Here is a 15,756-nt window from a genome sequence, read left to right on the forward strand (position 1 = left end):
CAATGACTCAAAGGACAGATGATTGACAAGGACTCAGAGGAACAATGATTGACAAGGACTCAGATGAACGATGATTGACAAGGACTCAGAGGACTGATGATTGACAAGGACTCAGAGGAACGATGATTGACAAGGACTCAGAGGAACGATGATTGACAAGGACTCAGAGGACAGATGATTGACAGTTGGGAGACCAATCAATTAAACCAAATACAATCAGAACAATTGAAGCAGTCATAGCTATTGTTTCTTGGATTCCACATTTTTAAACAAAGAAGTAGAATTTTCTACCCTATTTATGATTGACAGCAAAAACTAGATTTCTATCAACCATTAAGCATATGTGTAATAGTGAGTCATACAGATCTACAGTACAGTGGTCCCAGCCACTCTATAATGATTCAGGATTTCTATTGCAGTGTCTAGATCTGTGATCCAACACTTTTATCATTGTACAATTCCCACATTATTCATGAAATGTTGATGTACTCTTTGTGAAGGCCTTAATAATACTATAACCTAGCTTTAAATTTACTATCTACTAGTCAGCTGATAGCAACTAGTCCGATGGGCAGCCCCCGTCCCACCCCACCCTATACCCTACCCCTAAAATCTTCTACCTATGTATATGGTGATGTTACATACAATATGTTATATAAATGACACTAGTGTAAAGTTTTTTTGATATATGAAAAACAAAATCAGCAAAAAAACTAAACCAAAGGAAAAAAGTGACAAAAACAAAAAAATCCTTGAAAAAGAGCATTAATTCACAAAAACAAAAAGAACTATAAGATTGGAAGCAGATAAACTATAAAACAATATATTTTAATACCATGGTGACCGTCAAATGACTTGATGTATTTGTGGAAATGTGGTGATGAGGATGCTGGATAATATGACTACAGAACTTCCTACGTATATATACAGTGAGTGTGACTTTATATTGGCTCCCAGCAAAGAGACTGATATATCATATATCTGTACAAACATAGTTGTTAGCTGATCAGTATCCCTATTTTACTCGCTTAGGTGGCCATATTGTTTCACCATGGTGACCACTTCTGTCCTGAGGAGAAATGTTGCAACCGTAAGTGTAGAAAACACACAAAAACTACTGGAAAACAAAAACAAAATAAAGATCTAAAATATAAAATACATAGGAAAGTGAATGGCATGGACAGTAAAATTTGCTTGTGTCATTTTTTCCCCATTATTATTTCTATTTTCCCTTGGTACCCATACAGTTACCCAACATGAACTGTCTGGCATTAATTCTCCTGATCAATAGTTGTGATAAGCAGCAAGTCAGGCAGCCTACCAGAATGATCTGCTTGCTGCTGAGGCTGGTCTCCAACCCAGGGGTCATCTCAGAAGGCAGAATGTACCTGATCATGAGGGAATTACTAATGTTTCTGGTTTAAATTTATGACCCAGCTTCTTAGCCAAACTCTATCTCTTCCCCACAAAACAGTGATGTATCTTTTATACTAATGACATGACGTATGACATTCTATGCATATGATATAACATGACTTGATTTTATTTGTCTACATTATATATATATACATATTGTGGTTATTGTTCATCTTAGAAATTTATCCTTTTACTCAAACCGTGGCATTTTTTAAGAAAAAAAATTAAGTTTTCCAAATATATTGCTGATCACCTTTATCAGAACTTTTGTTTTTATGTCAGAACTCTAATATAAGTTACAAAATTTCACTTAAATTCACTTTATATCCTAGATACATGCAGGAAGTGCTGAAATGAACTGGGAGATCTCATGATCAGCACATACATATACATAGCTGTCATGCTTAGCACTTCGTCATAGCCCAGTATTTACAAGGTAGGGCTGTCACATGCCAAACACTTTACTCACATGGATTACTGTCAGTCTGTCTTGTGTGTAACAAGTGTTTACAATAATACATAGGACATATATATCACTACTGCTTCATTTCTAACAGGAAGGACAATTTTTTACAGCCAGGAGGAGGTTCGAACCTGTAACCTCTGGACTATACCTGTATATAGATTCCATAATCAATCTAGTAATATGCATAATTAGTGAATCTATATCCTTTCAACTTTTGAGGAATATCATATGTACCTCTATATAGGTAACTGGTACAGTTTAGTCTTTCAAACGTTACATTTTGCAGTCATGCATCTTTTCTCAGCTATGGACGTTGGCATCGGCATTAAGCATGATTTGGAAAAATTCTTTCTCATTTTAGTCTATAATCTGACATGAAATTAAAACAACAGTTGAAACTTTGGTTTTGAGATGGTCCCCAATTATAACACAATAATGAACTTCCTCAGCAGCTGACAGATCAATGCTTGTTTCACAATCTTATCTTCAACTTTCTAAATTTCATCAGCCAAGTTCAACCATTAGGAAACAACACAGAAAGGGTTGATAACAATAACTGACACCCTTTTTCATATTACTGACAATGTAGCTTTGTATTATATATAGAGAATCGCCATGGCAACAGATTGTATTCTATTTTCATTTTTCTGGCAATGAAGAGTGGAACCATTGCAAGGATAATATCCAGTCATTCATAACAATATATATACAATGTAGCTATATTCAACTCAAACATGCAAGAATCATTGACTCAATTTAACATTGGCTATATATGTATATCTGAAACCATCTGGGTCTTAGGCATGCAGCCCATGGTCACAGTTAAATTGATTTAAAGATGAGTAATAACATTAAAGCAATTGAGTGATACAAAAGTTTGAAGAGTTCTGACTGTCTAACCTCATTTTCCTTATAGTCCGAGTTTCCTCTGGCCCTGACACCATGTGATGTCTGATGTAGGGGCCCTACGTATACACATACACCAGATCTAGACATAGTGTCAGGGCCAGAGGAAACTCAGACTGCATCTTACTATGTTATTGTTAATATACAGATGAAAATAAATCTCAGATAGTCAAAACTCTTCAGATTATGCAAAAATGTACCAAAAAGTGAACATTTACAAATTAAGTGACTAGCACAGGACTACAACATCCATCATAACACATTTAACACTGAGAATAGTGAAATCACATTTAAAACATAAAACAAATGTTCATAACTCATAATTAAAGCTGCAATGAAAGAATTGTACAGTACAAATAATAATACCAGTCGCACCACACACGGTAATCAATAAGAAAAATCACTAGAGATACATAACCACAGGATAGCAAATGAAAGAACAGTACACAAATTAAAATAGGAGGTGAAATGAGGGCTCGATATTAGTATAAGGTACATACTAGTATCCTCTCCTCGGATACAATCCCGGCCTGGGATAGACAGACAAACCTACAAATAGACCAGATAATATCACCATGGCAACCCCTGGTCCACACAAATCATATAACCCGTAACATTTAGATGGTTCAAAAACAGAATATATGATTTGTTTATAATACATATATATGTATAATTTGGGCATATATCTATTAAATATTTTATAAATGACACATACAAATGCCTTAAGCTTGTTATTTCAAAATTCAATTTACAAGTATCGTTATTAATTTTAACTGATTCACCTCAAGCTTGAGATCATTTTGTTTATCATGACCAAATATAGTAGATTTTAATTATGAATTTTCACTTCCAGATATCACTGGATATTGTTATTTCAATTATGAATTTTAGACATTTTCAAATTAAATTTAAAAGTGCAATCTTAATCTATAATGGGAATGACATTAAAAAACATATCACTTACGTAATTAACTTCATGAGTGTAGTCGTTGATTGATTAAAACAGTGTCACATGATTGGCTAATTTTGTTGACAATTAATTAAGTGTTCTAAATGGAGTCCTCTAAATCTGTGGGCTGTGATTTATTGGTTCTGAGAAAACAAGCTTTTTAAAATCACTGATCATGAATCAACACAGCGTTGAGATAAAACAGTTTGCCCATATCTTACCAATGGACAGCTGGAAATCAATGTTTTTGGGCCGTACAACTCTGTTAGGTGTACGTAGGCATATACCAAGATTTCACCTTATTGATTCGTAATTAGATATATAGATCATCAGAAAAGTTCTGGATTCAAGCCAACATTTCTCAAATAAGTAAATTAACACACATATATATATATATATAACTTCTGTTTTTTCACATGTTCTTTGATGTACCAATATTACGACTTTTGACCTGATAACATATAAGGTGACCTTGAATTACGATTGACCATGACCTTTGACCTTTTTCATGAATATTAACATTGATGTTCCATATATCCTTTCATTTCAAGAAGCATTGAAAGCAATCATTATTTTAGAACCGAAATTTTAATAACTTTTAAGATTCAAGATACAGTATGACATTTTGATTAGTAACTTAACTTGATTGGCTTTTGCGGATCCCTATTTTACCCCTAAAATGATTTTGAGGTTTATTTTAAGTTAATTAACAAATGTCTTAACCAAGAACCGAAATTACTGTGAATATTTTTAGAAAATTGTTTTACTTCATTACTAAAATACTATATTAGTTAGCATATACTACTAGTATCAATTATACCTACTTCAATCAAATCTGGATTCTACACACATTTGTATGAGCACAGTGGAAGGAAATTTCATATGGACAACAAATATAAAATTATCATAGAAAATAATTACATTATAAGATTTTTGTTAACTCTTATATAATTATCATGAACTTTTTTATAACTTTTTGGAAAATACTTTCTCACCAAATGTTGTAATTTTAAATTTTCCTTATATTTAAAACAACATTCCATTGTACTCGGTCAGTTTTGATTGGTGTAAAATCAGGTCAGGATCACACCTACAGCCACACGTAGGTGGTACGATATAGGGACCACACGATTTGTGCATGAGCAATGTCGTGATGGGGTATAACGCACTCATGGATAAACTAGTGACCATGAAATCATGGATGGAGAAAAAAAGCAAGAAATAAAATTGTATATATGTTTACTGACTAGTATGTCCGAGGCAGCTGTATGTCTGTTCTCCTCACTTCCTTACGTAATATCTAGCTCTACTGCTTGAGTAAACATGCACACACTTACCGACCCCAGGTAAAGAATGGAGAGAAGGTCAGAGGTAAAGAGAAAAGATGGCAAAATGTTTTTTGAAATCTTTGATTTTAGACAGAAACAATATTACACCCTTTCAAGTCTAATTTTAAGAACCTACCACATGTATCTTTCCAGTAAATCCATCAAATCAGCATCTTTAAAACGTTTTATATACCCTTTGTGAAGTCTAAAGATGTCTTACGAAATTCTTTTCTTTTGCTCCAGATCATTCAAGAATAGTCTCAAAGGGTGAATATTGTTCATCTCAAAGAAAATCTTTACAACATAGAATTGGCAAAGAGTCCAACCTTTGTGTACTGCTGGTGTTACATAGTTCTAGATCTCCCTGGCTTTGGACCAGTGTGACCTGGCTACAAGAGGTCAAAGGTTAGAAACTGAGTACAAAGTCTAACCTGGTTAGAGAGACAAGCGCCGTCAGTACAGCCACCACCCACTCACACAAATGGTTAGGTAGCTAGGGCGTACCCGGTAACTATAGATCACTTACCGTGTTATGTTAGCCTGGTGGAAAAGTGCCTAATAGTCTCTCTTGTTATGATGGTGTGAACGACCCGAACCACCGTAACGGTCATACGACTCTTCATGATATGGATTGTAGTTGCGACTTACTTTGGAAGCCCCCATTTTACTTCGGCTCCCGCCGCCGCCACCACCACCCCCGCCTTGGCGGCGCATGTTGCGACGTTCTCTGTCAAACTCTAGGTCCTCCAACCTCTGCGTCAAGGTCAATTTCTGCTGTATTGCCATCCTCAACAAGGAATTCAGCGTTTTCTTTTCCTCCTCTGCACTCGCCAGTTGCCGTTGCATTTCGTCTAGTTGAGTAACATACTCATCGCACCTCTGTGCAAACATGGCTCGCAATGAGGCAAAAGTAGCAGCATCCTCTTTTAGTGCTTTGAGTTCATTTCTCAATTTCACCATGGTTTCTGTAACTATGACCTTTTCTGTGAGGTATTTCTGTTTTAGATTAGCCAGTGCAACTTCCGCGGCAGACTTGTTGGCTTTCAACACACTGCGGAGTGTGGCAATCTGTTCGCGTTTTGTGGACAGCATGGCCTTAAGTTTGACCACCTGTTCCTGGAGCTCCTGGACGTCCTGGTTTTCCATGTCCACAGACCGCTGTTGCGACACCTCCATGAGATGCTCAACACCACGCTTCAGGTACTTCACCTGGTCAATGATCGTCTCGGTCAGTTTGTAACAGGAAATCGGATCACCCTTGATATCACCATTTACAACATCCTTTTTGGACTTGGATTTCAGTTTCCCCGATTTCTCTGTGCCTTCTTTGTCTTCCTTTTCTTCGCTGCTCTCACGATCCTGTCGCGACATCATGGCTGCCGATTTCACATGATCTAACATGACACGGCTCGGTGTTTCTCCGCTGACCTCACAAACCAAGTGATAAAGTTGTGCAAGCTCCTCAGTGACCCTGACCAGTTCGTCCTGTGTTGTGGTTAGGCTGCCCTGTGCCTCGCCTGCGGCAAGAGACATAGATTTGAGATCCTTGCCAAGTTCTATGATAGTGTCATGGTAACCGTTACACTTATTCTTCATAGCCTCGATGGCTTCTTCTATACTCTTATCAGTTTTCATTCCTCCAAGTTGGCTTCGCTCTTGGAGGCGATTCAGTTCATCATGTAAGTTATTAATCTCCTGTAAAGCGTTTGAGTATTTATTCTCCCCGGGATTCCCGTTTTTGGCAAATGTTCCCTGAGATTCTCCTTGAATTAAAGTACTTATCTGTGCTTTGAGCTGGTCAGCCCGTTGTTTCTGTTCAACTAAATCTGTTTGAGTGTCCTGTATTAATTTCTGGGCTTCATCAAGAGCCGACTGGAGTTCTAACTTTTCGTTTTCACTCTGACTCAACATTTGTTCTAGCTTTTTCACTTCATTTTCCTGAATTTCACTGAGAATATCGTTCACCTTGCCTGGACCTGGTTTCACTGGTGATTTTGTTTCCTCCGTTTTAAAGTCGGCCTCGATTCGTTTGAGGGCGGGATTGTTTTGTTCCCCTTCCTCATTATCGTCCTCTACCTCGTTATGGTTGGGAACGAGATCTTTGAGGCCCTCGCTGAGTCCTCCAAAATGAGCAAGGTTACTAAGATTAAACATAGACTCCTGGCTTAAACGCTGATCCAGCTCTTTCTTGTATGCATGTTTTTGCTCTCTTTCATGCTGAAGTGAATTTAGTGCCTCGTCAAGATTTTTTTCGACTATACGTTTGAGGCCCATCGCGTCTTCTAACTGAATGTGAAGGTCATCTGCCTCTTCTTGAAGGCGTTTGATTTCATGTTTCATCCCTTCATATTCCACCTGGCCCTGTTTTAACTGCGATACTTGTTTTTGTAATGAGATATTTTCATCCTCCAACTCGGCATAATCAACCAAGTTCCGATTCTCACGAATCTTGTACTCCCGCAGTTCATTTTTATACTGACGTCTTTGTTCCTCAAGAGAGTCGGAACTTTGTTGGAGTTCTAGTACCGCCGAGTGTAATCGTTCGTTCTCACCCTCGAACCGTTCCAGTGCCTGTTTACATGTCTTTAGTTCTGTTTCTAGGTCTAAGATCACAGATTTGTAACTTTCTTCCCGTGTGGCAGTCTCTAGCAGAAAACTATCCTCCTGGTGGATCCCACTCTTCTGCTGCTTGCGAAAGGTGTCCTGATGTTTATTCAAGGCCTGTAAGTAAACAAAAACATTTTAAGTATGACCAAATTATCAAGCGATTACATGATTGTGAAATGCAAACTGTTTATTAACTGTTTATAAACATACATATTTTTGCAGTAATCTTTTGTAGCGCTTTTCACACTGATAGCGTTCCGCTAATATATCATTGCTATAAATTACACTTTCTTTACATTGTTTTCTATAGCAAACATTTTAAGGTGCACTTATCATATTGTGCTAATCTAGTAAAATTTGAATGCATCATAATAAGCTTGTTAATCATAATCCTTTAAACACACCTGTTTTTAAGAGATTCAATTGTGAATCATAGCAGTTTCTTTTGGGAATTGAGAATCTTAGCAGATTTAATTGGGAATCATAGCAGTTTCTATCGTGAATTGGAAATCTTAGCAGATTTAATTGGGAGTGTTAGCAGATTTAATTGGGAGTGTTAGCAGATTTAATTGGGAATCATAGCAGTTTCTATCGTGATTTGGAAATCTTAGCAGATTTAATTGGGAGTGTTAGCAGATTTAATTGGGAGTGTTAGCAGATTCATTCGCCATGTTGCTAATTTCTACCGTTTTTTGGTTATTGAAGCTATGAAAAGTATTTTCAATGCTCTACGCATAATTTTATATGTATTTTATAATTAGTAACACATATATCCGACTATCCCTGTATATTATACATAGTCTACATGTGCAAGAGATAATAGCTACAGTCAAACCTGCTTTAGCGACCACCTGAATCAAGCGACTCCCTCTCATAAGTGACTGTATTTTCCCCTCCCAATGTTATCTATGTAAACTTTATTCATTTTACAACAATTGTATTAACTAATATTAATCACGCTTGTTGGCCTGGATGGAAACCAATGTTAATAGTTACCTAAATCTGGATTAAGAGACCACATTTATACTAAGTTACCTAAATCTGGATTAAGAGACCATCTGTAAGTTACCTAAATCTGGATTAAGAGACCATCTGTATACTAAGTTACCTAAATCTAGATTAAGAGACCATCTGTAAGTTACCTTAATCTGGATTAAGAGACCATCTGTATACTAAGTAACCTAAATCTGGATTAAGAGACCACCTGTCATATGTGACCTTTTTATTGCCTCCCTTTAAATTAGGTCACATATGACAGGGCTTGTTATTTTAGCACTTTGAAAATAATATTCTTATACAAATATATCATGGGTGTCTGTGCAATAATCCCGAATATTTGACATGAGGTACTGGTAATTGACCTCTGTTCTATTGCACGAGGTCGAAGGCACAATTAATTTCATATCTTTTTTACTCAATGAACTGCATTTAGGATTTATGATGGCAAGATCTCTTTAGTAAACAGGCCTAGGGTGTGTACGAATGTAAGATTCAAGGTGAGGAAGTTGCTACTTCACCGAGTTAGATTTAACAAGTTCAGTTCTCAGTGATCAACTCCGATTCAAACCAACTACCATTGATAAATTATACTCTTATGTAATGTTTCCTAATAACACCATTACAGGCCAAGAGACTGCCAAGGACACAAACAGAAGTACTTGTAGAGCTGTCATTAACTCACTGTTTCAAGCACGATACAGAGTGCCTCAGATTCAACTTTGGGATTTAGTAAAGCATTCACTTTTTATGAATATGACAAGACGAGGGTTAAATATGAAGGCTATAATTATACATATTCATAAAATTATTGGACTTTCATGCAAGTAAGCAAAATCTATAGGCATGTATTAGATTATATCAGAAATATTTACAACTGCTTCTCAATTGCAAGCTTAGGAAAATCTAGAGGTCTGTGGTCATGTCAAGGAATGTGCTTTACTTTCAAAGGGGATGACTGATGTAATATTTTCAACAAAACATCTAAGGACATTTCAATCAATGAACAGTATTTGTGTAAACATACATTTAGTATTTATGAAAAATTTATGGGAAAAAAATCAAATCTATGCATGTACGCCATCAAATTGCTGAAAGTATCTGCTGACTGGAATTTTATGTGCGATGACCATGGGCTTACATTACAAGATTTCTCGAACAAGAACACAGTTGAGGAGGGGGCTTATTGACAAATGTAGGCCTGGTTCCAAAAGTCTTGATGGAAAGGGGAGGGGCTAATTATTGCGGGGTAGATGCATGCTTATTGCAGGTCAAGTAAGGTATAAACCAGAGATAAAATAGCCACAATACTAATGAAATCTATCTCTCATCTTGTGTTTGAGAAGCTGACTGATGCTTTTTTGGCAAATTGTGAAAAGTGATATGTTCAAGTTTAAAATACGTTTCACATAAAGGTTATTAGTACATTATGTGTAATGTGTTACAAAAATACATCCACTTATATTTCAAACGATGAAGTATTTGACCTGCAAACACACGAATATAACAGGAAATTGACCATGGTTTGTCTGCATGCCATAGCCTTGAAATCTATATTCCTGTACCAGGCTGAATTTTTATAACAGAGAAGCTACATGTAATATTAGGAACAGTCTATAATCTTTTTTTCAGCTCTCAATCATCTGATCTAACCAGCATGTTGCAGCAGCAACTGTTCCGATGTTTTATGACTGTAATATATGTAATATATATATAGACTAATGCTAGCGATCATGAATTTTATTATCAGTGGGGGTCGGGAGCACAAAAAGTGAAAGTTGGAGCCAATACTCCCACCACACAGTTGGCTTCCCACCAACCACTATCTCCAGTAATACCTATATTAAATTTACATTGTACAGAGCCAGGCTCCGTACCCAAAATATCTCACGCATCAGCACACATGCTGCCTGTATCTTAGGAGTAGATAGGGCTAATTTTAAGGTGGTAATACGCTGTGTCGACACCCTCAAGCAGATATTGCTTGGTAATACATCAGTGTTTTTTTCTTGACAGCATTGTGTGTGTATCAACATTACAAGTACCCTGAAGGGTCATTTACTGACGACTTGTTATACACAACATAACAGATTGGTGTCGGTAATGTAGCATACAAGTACAAATGTACCAGTAGTCGTCACAAATGAGTACCAAGTCATTGACATGTCACAAACATGTATCATGTCATCAACACGTCACAAACATATACCATGTCATCAACACATCACAAACATGTACCAAGTCATCAACACATCACAAACATGTACCAAGTCATCAACACGTCACAAACATGTACCAAGTCATTGACACGTCACAAACATGTACCATGTCATTGACACGTCACAAATATGTACCATGTCATCAACATGTCACAAACATGTACCATGTCATTGACACGTCACAAACATGTACCAAGTCATCAACACATCACAAACATGTACCATGTCATTGACACATCACAAACATGTACCAAGTCATCAACACGTCACAAACATGTACCAAGTCATTGACACGTCACAAACATGTACCATGTCATTGACACGTCACAAACATGTACCAAGTCATCAACACGTCACAAACATGTACCATGTCATTGACACATCACAAACATGTACTAAGTCATCAACACGTCACAAACGTGTACTAAGTCATCTACACGTCACAAACATGTACCATGTCATCAACACATCACAAACATGTACCAAGTCATCAACACGTCACAAACATGTACCATGTCATCAACACGTCACAAACATGTATCAAGTCATCAACACGTCACAAACTTGTAACATGTCATCTTCACGTCACAATCATGTACCATGTCATCAACACGTCACAAATATGTACCAAGTCATCAACACGTCACAAACATGTATCAAGTCATCAACACGTCACAAACTTGTAACATGTCATCTTCACGTCACAATCATGTACCATGTCATCAACACGTCACAAACATGTACCAAGTCATCAACACATCACAAATATGTACCAAGTCATCAACACGTCACAAACTTGTAACATGTCATCTTCACGTCACAATCATGTACCATGTCATCAACACGTCACAAACATGTACCAAGTCATCAACACATCACAAATATGTACCAAGTCATCAACACGTCACAAACATGTACCATGTCATCAACACGTCACAAACATGTACCAAGTCATCAACACGTCACAAACGTGTACCAAGTCATCAACACTTCACAAACATGTACCATGTCATCAACACGTCACAAACATGTACCATGTCATCAACACGTCACAAACATGTACCATGTCATCAACACGTCACAAACATGTACCAAGTCATTGACACTTCACAAACATGTACCATGTCATCAACACGTCACAAACATGGACCATGTCACAAACTATCTATGAGACTTTTCTCTAACATATATGGATCATGACAACTGTTTAAGCTGACCTTGAACCTGTGGATTCAGACACCTGTCCAATATATCTGACCTTGAACCTGTGAATTCTGACACCTGTTCAATATGACAAACTTTGAACCTGTGAATTCTGACACTTGTTCAATGTGACTAACTTCGTACCTGTGAATTCTGACACCTGTTCAATATGAATGATTGCTTTTTGTCTCCGAGTTCAGATATCTGTTTGATTGGTATCCATTGCTTCTTCAATCAGACTCTTAACTTATATATTGTATAGATATTTGACCTAGTGTCAAATATGTCAAATATCTATATATCTTTGATATTTGTTCAAAAATAAATGTGTCCTAGAAAACAATGTACAATTAAAGGCCATCATCTTGTTTGACCTGAGAGTTCTTGCAAAAATATATTTATCTTTTAAATATCGACCCCTGGGTGTAAACTAATCCCTTAAGAGTTAAACCCCAGTAAATCTTCAAGCTTACATGTACAAACTTATAATGACAGATGGGCATATAGCTCTCAATACATGTATAAATTATCCCATTTAATCTGAAGTCTCGAGATATCAATACCACGCTTTAGAATATCAACAGAATGGATTGTGAAGCTATTGACATGTCTGATCAATTTACCTGAAATAGGATGGTCCATATTGGATTATAATCCTCACTAAAGGGTATTTTAACAACCAGGAATGTTATAACAACAATTTATGATGTCTACACATTGATAATATAGGCAATTTGCTTCATTATAAAGTGTTTATCAATAAAAATACCAAAGAATTCGTCATTTTTCTCAGGTTCTGACGCAGGTTATTTCTATTAATCATGACTACATGTCCAGAGGATACCGAAATATAAATGGTTGTATTAGAAAGAAAGATTACTGCAACTCTAAATGGTCCCACAATGATCTGTGTTTTGGTAAATACACAAAGTTTGGGTCACCTAAATAATACGTTTCTATATTAGGATTTTGTTGTATATATTCATGAAGAATATTTTTGGTTTGGTCAAATTTTGTCTGCTTGCATTTATATTGGTAAGCATATATTTTAAGGCTCGATAAATCCTTGAAATCCTTTATTCTGATTGGCAGGCATTTTTATCATTAATGTTTGAATAGAAGTGATTATGATAATGATTATATCCTTACAAAATAAATCCTATCATTTTCAAACTTCATCTTTGTCAAAGAATATATTGTTTCCTTTGTATTTTTTTCTTTTTTATTCTTCAAAACTTATCAGACATTGTAAACATATATAGGGCCACCATTTTATATTTTTTCTTTTTTTTTATTTTGTGTTCATATATTACTACCAACAAATTAAGCATAGCGAAGCGAAATAAATAAATATACAAATGTTCTGTAGTATATACATGTACATATGTCCATGATTAGATGAAAGGAGTTTCTCATAGAGATTAGACATATCATTAACTCCCACCCACACCCATGAATCATCTGTTTTCTCAAATAAACATCACCTTACACATATATACAGTACACCCTATCATCTAGATGTTTGGTGAGACATTTACTTTTTTTATCAAACTAGGTGACATACATTACATTTTATACATGCCTTGCATATATATCTGAAACATCTACACACAAAATATTTTTAAAGGAACCAGGTACCCTGCTCACTTATTCAATTTAACAAAAACAAGTTTTTCATTAAGCATATGGCATTTTAAATCTAGAATATTATATATCTCGTTGATATTAAAATCAGAGCACAGAAGTCTCAGACATTTAAACTCGTAAGTTTCGTTCTACACAAAGAATTTCCTGTGAAAAAAACCACATTAATAGTCAATTAATATTGATAATTAAATTCATCAACGATACACGTGCATAAATCTACAATAAATATGTCCTAACACAATTCGTTTCTCGCACCAGGTATAAATCTTACAGGCAGATAATTTAATTGGACACGGTTGAGGTATATCTGTCAGGTAAAGTAAATGTACCATTACAGGTGTAGATGTTTAGGTGTAGATGTTTGTCGATCTTTTTTGCCTACACAAAGGCCGCTGTGACATACTTGGACACAATGACGACACACCAACCTGTTGGTTTGGTACAGGTATTTCACCTCGAACCACAAAATAAATACCGCAATAACATTCTGTCACAGCTTGTTCAATCCCTTGTTCACATATACCATCCACCCATAAAATAGCATTTGTAGCTTAAAATAATGATCACTACAAAATCAAAGGTTACGGTTTATGACTGGATTAATTTACCTTAAGAAACACAATACCTGTATAATCTTACAATTGAATTATATGTTTCCATACCTGTAGTGTTGTGTAAAACCAATAATGACAGGCAGGTGTCATTTTAGAAATTGACACACATAAATCTCTTTTTTCATTCAAGAGCCAAACTGACAGGTAGCTGAATATCTATATATAATAAGCATGTGGATGTGGTGTAGTGGTGTAAGCTGCAGGTAATTGTGGATTGTGAGTTTGGGGTCTGGTGGACAGCGTTCAACTCATTTGTGTTACTATTGATGTTAAATTAATAATAAGCACTAAATATGCTCTTGCAAATCACTGTAATAATAATGACACCCATTTAATTTATTTATATCATTCAACAAAGCCTTCAGACTAGGACACCCACTTTTCACATCATCACTCATCACCATGGTACTGGTACAAACTCTGATTTCACTAAATTAGCATACCATGATAGCCAAATATGGTTTAATGTTGATGTCTTTTCAAGCAAATACAAAGACTTGAAACCCACAGATTATGTGTCGCTGAACAGCTAGGGCAGGGTCCAGTAGGAATATGGATTCGAATGTCTAAGTTTCTATAGATCCCAGGTTCAGATCTCAGTCTAGACCTAATATTATTTCAAAATGAGTGGGACAGTTTAGCTTGTATGCTGACTTCAATTTAAGGGTACTGCCTCTTCAGTTGAAATCAGGTTATGGGTAAAACCATGGATTAATTGTTCTGTGGAGACTTGGGTTTGAATTCTGTATGTCTTTTACCCAACAGCTGGAAATGTTCTCCTGCTAGCTTCAGTGGAGTTCATGTTCAACCCTTGTCTCAAGTAATATGTGTTTCTACTCGGTGACGGGATCGATAACTAGACCAAGCTCTGTAAAGTTGTTGTCACGAGCAATGATCAGGATTCCATGACGATTCCCGACCTACGACGAGTTACAAGTGTGTTCAATTTTCAACAACCTCAAAAACAAACTACAAGTGAAATTAATTGAAAACTTCTTTCGTAATCAGGATGACTTCAATTAAGAGCCATAGGCATCATTGACTTTGTCATAAAACTATCCTGTACCTACTCTCACAATGGAACTAAAAATTAAAACAGTCTCTAACGCTGGCTGCACACATACGTTACACAAGTATTTGTTACCTAGCAGCTGTTGTGTCATATATATATGTAAGCAGTATGTATCATAATACATGCATATAAGATAAATCAATGTTTCTCAATGTTGATATCGTATACATTATCATCCTAGATATCACAATTCATCACCACCTGATATACCTCAAATCCACTGGGCCCGGAGTGAATGGCACATTCTTGCAAATTTCTTGGAAATTGGAGATACTTTTTGTGGGTGCTCAAATTCTCAAACCTTACAGAAATCATTTATATATAGATCTCATT

At 36.1% G+C, this 15,756-nt stretch overlaps 1 protein-coding gene across 4 annotated transcripts in view; it reads right to left on the minus strand.

The window, feature by feature from the left end:
- LOC117330797 (protein bicaudal D-like) overlaps positions 1–15,756 on the minus strand; it is a 31,679-nt gene that overhangs the window by 10,763 nt on the left and 5,160 nt on the right. The window contains exons 2-3 of one of the 4 annotated variants that reach the window (XR_004533406.1): positions 5,592–7,786; positions 3,289–3,337 (exon numbers count right to left, since the gene is read on the minus strand). Coding sequence is in view for 3 of the 4 variants with exons in the window: in XM_033889286.1 (XP_033745177.1) it covers positions 5,621–7,786 (2,166 nt within the window). In the remaining variant the exon portion in view is untranslated. The remainder of the gene's footprint in view (positions 1–3,288; positions 3,338–5,591; positions 7,787–15,756) is intronic. The other 3 variants (XM_033889287.1, XM_033889288.1, XM_033889286.1) reach the window with 3 other exon arrangements.

The sequence above is a fragment of the Pecten maximus genome, chromosome 7 (genome assembly GCF_902652985.1).
Source record: "Pecten maximus chromosome 7, xPecMax1.1, whole genome shotgun sequence".
Taxonomy (NCBI): domain Eukaryota; kingdom Metazoa; phylum Mollusca; class Bivalvia; order Pectinida; family Pectinidae; genus Pecten; species Pecten maximus.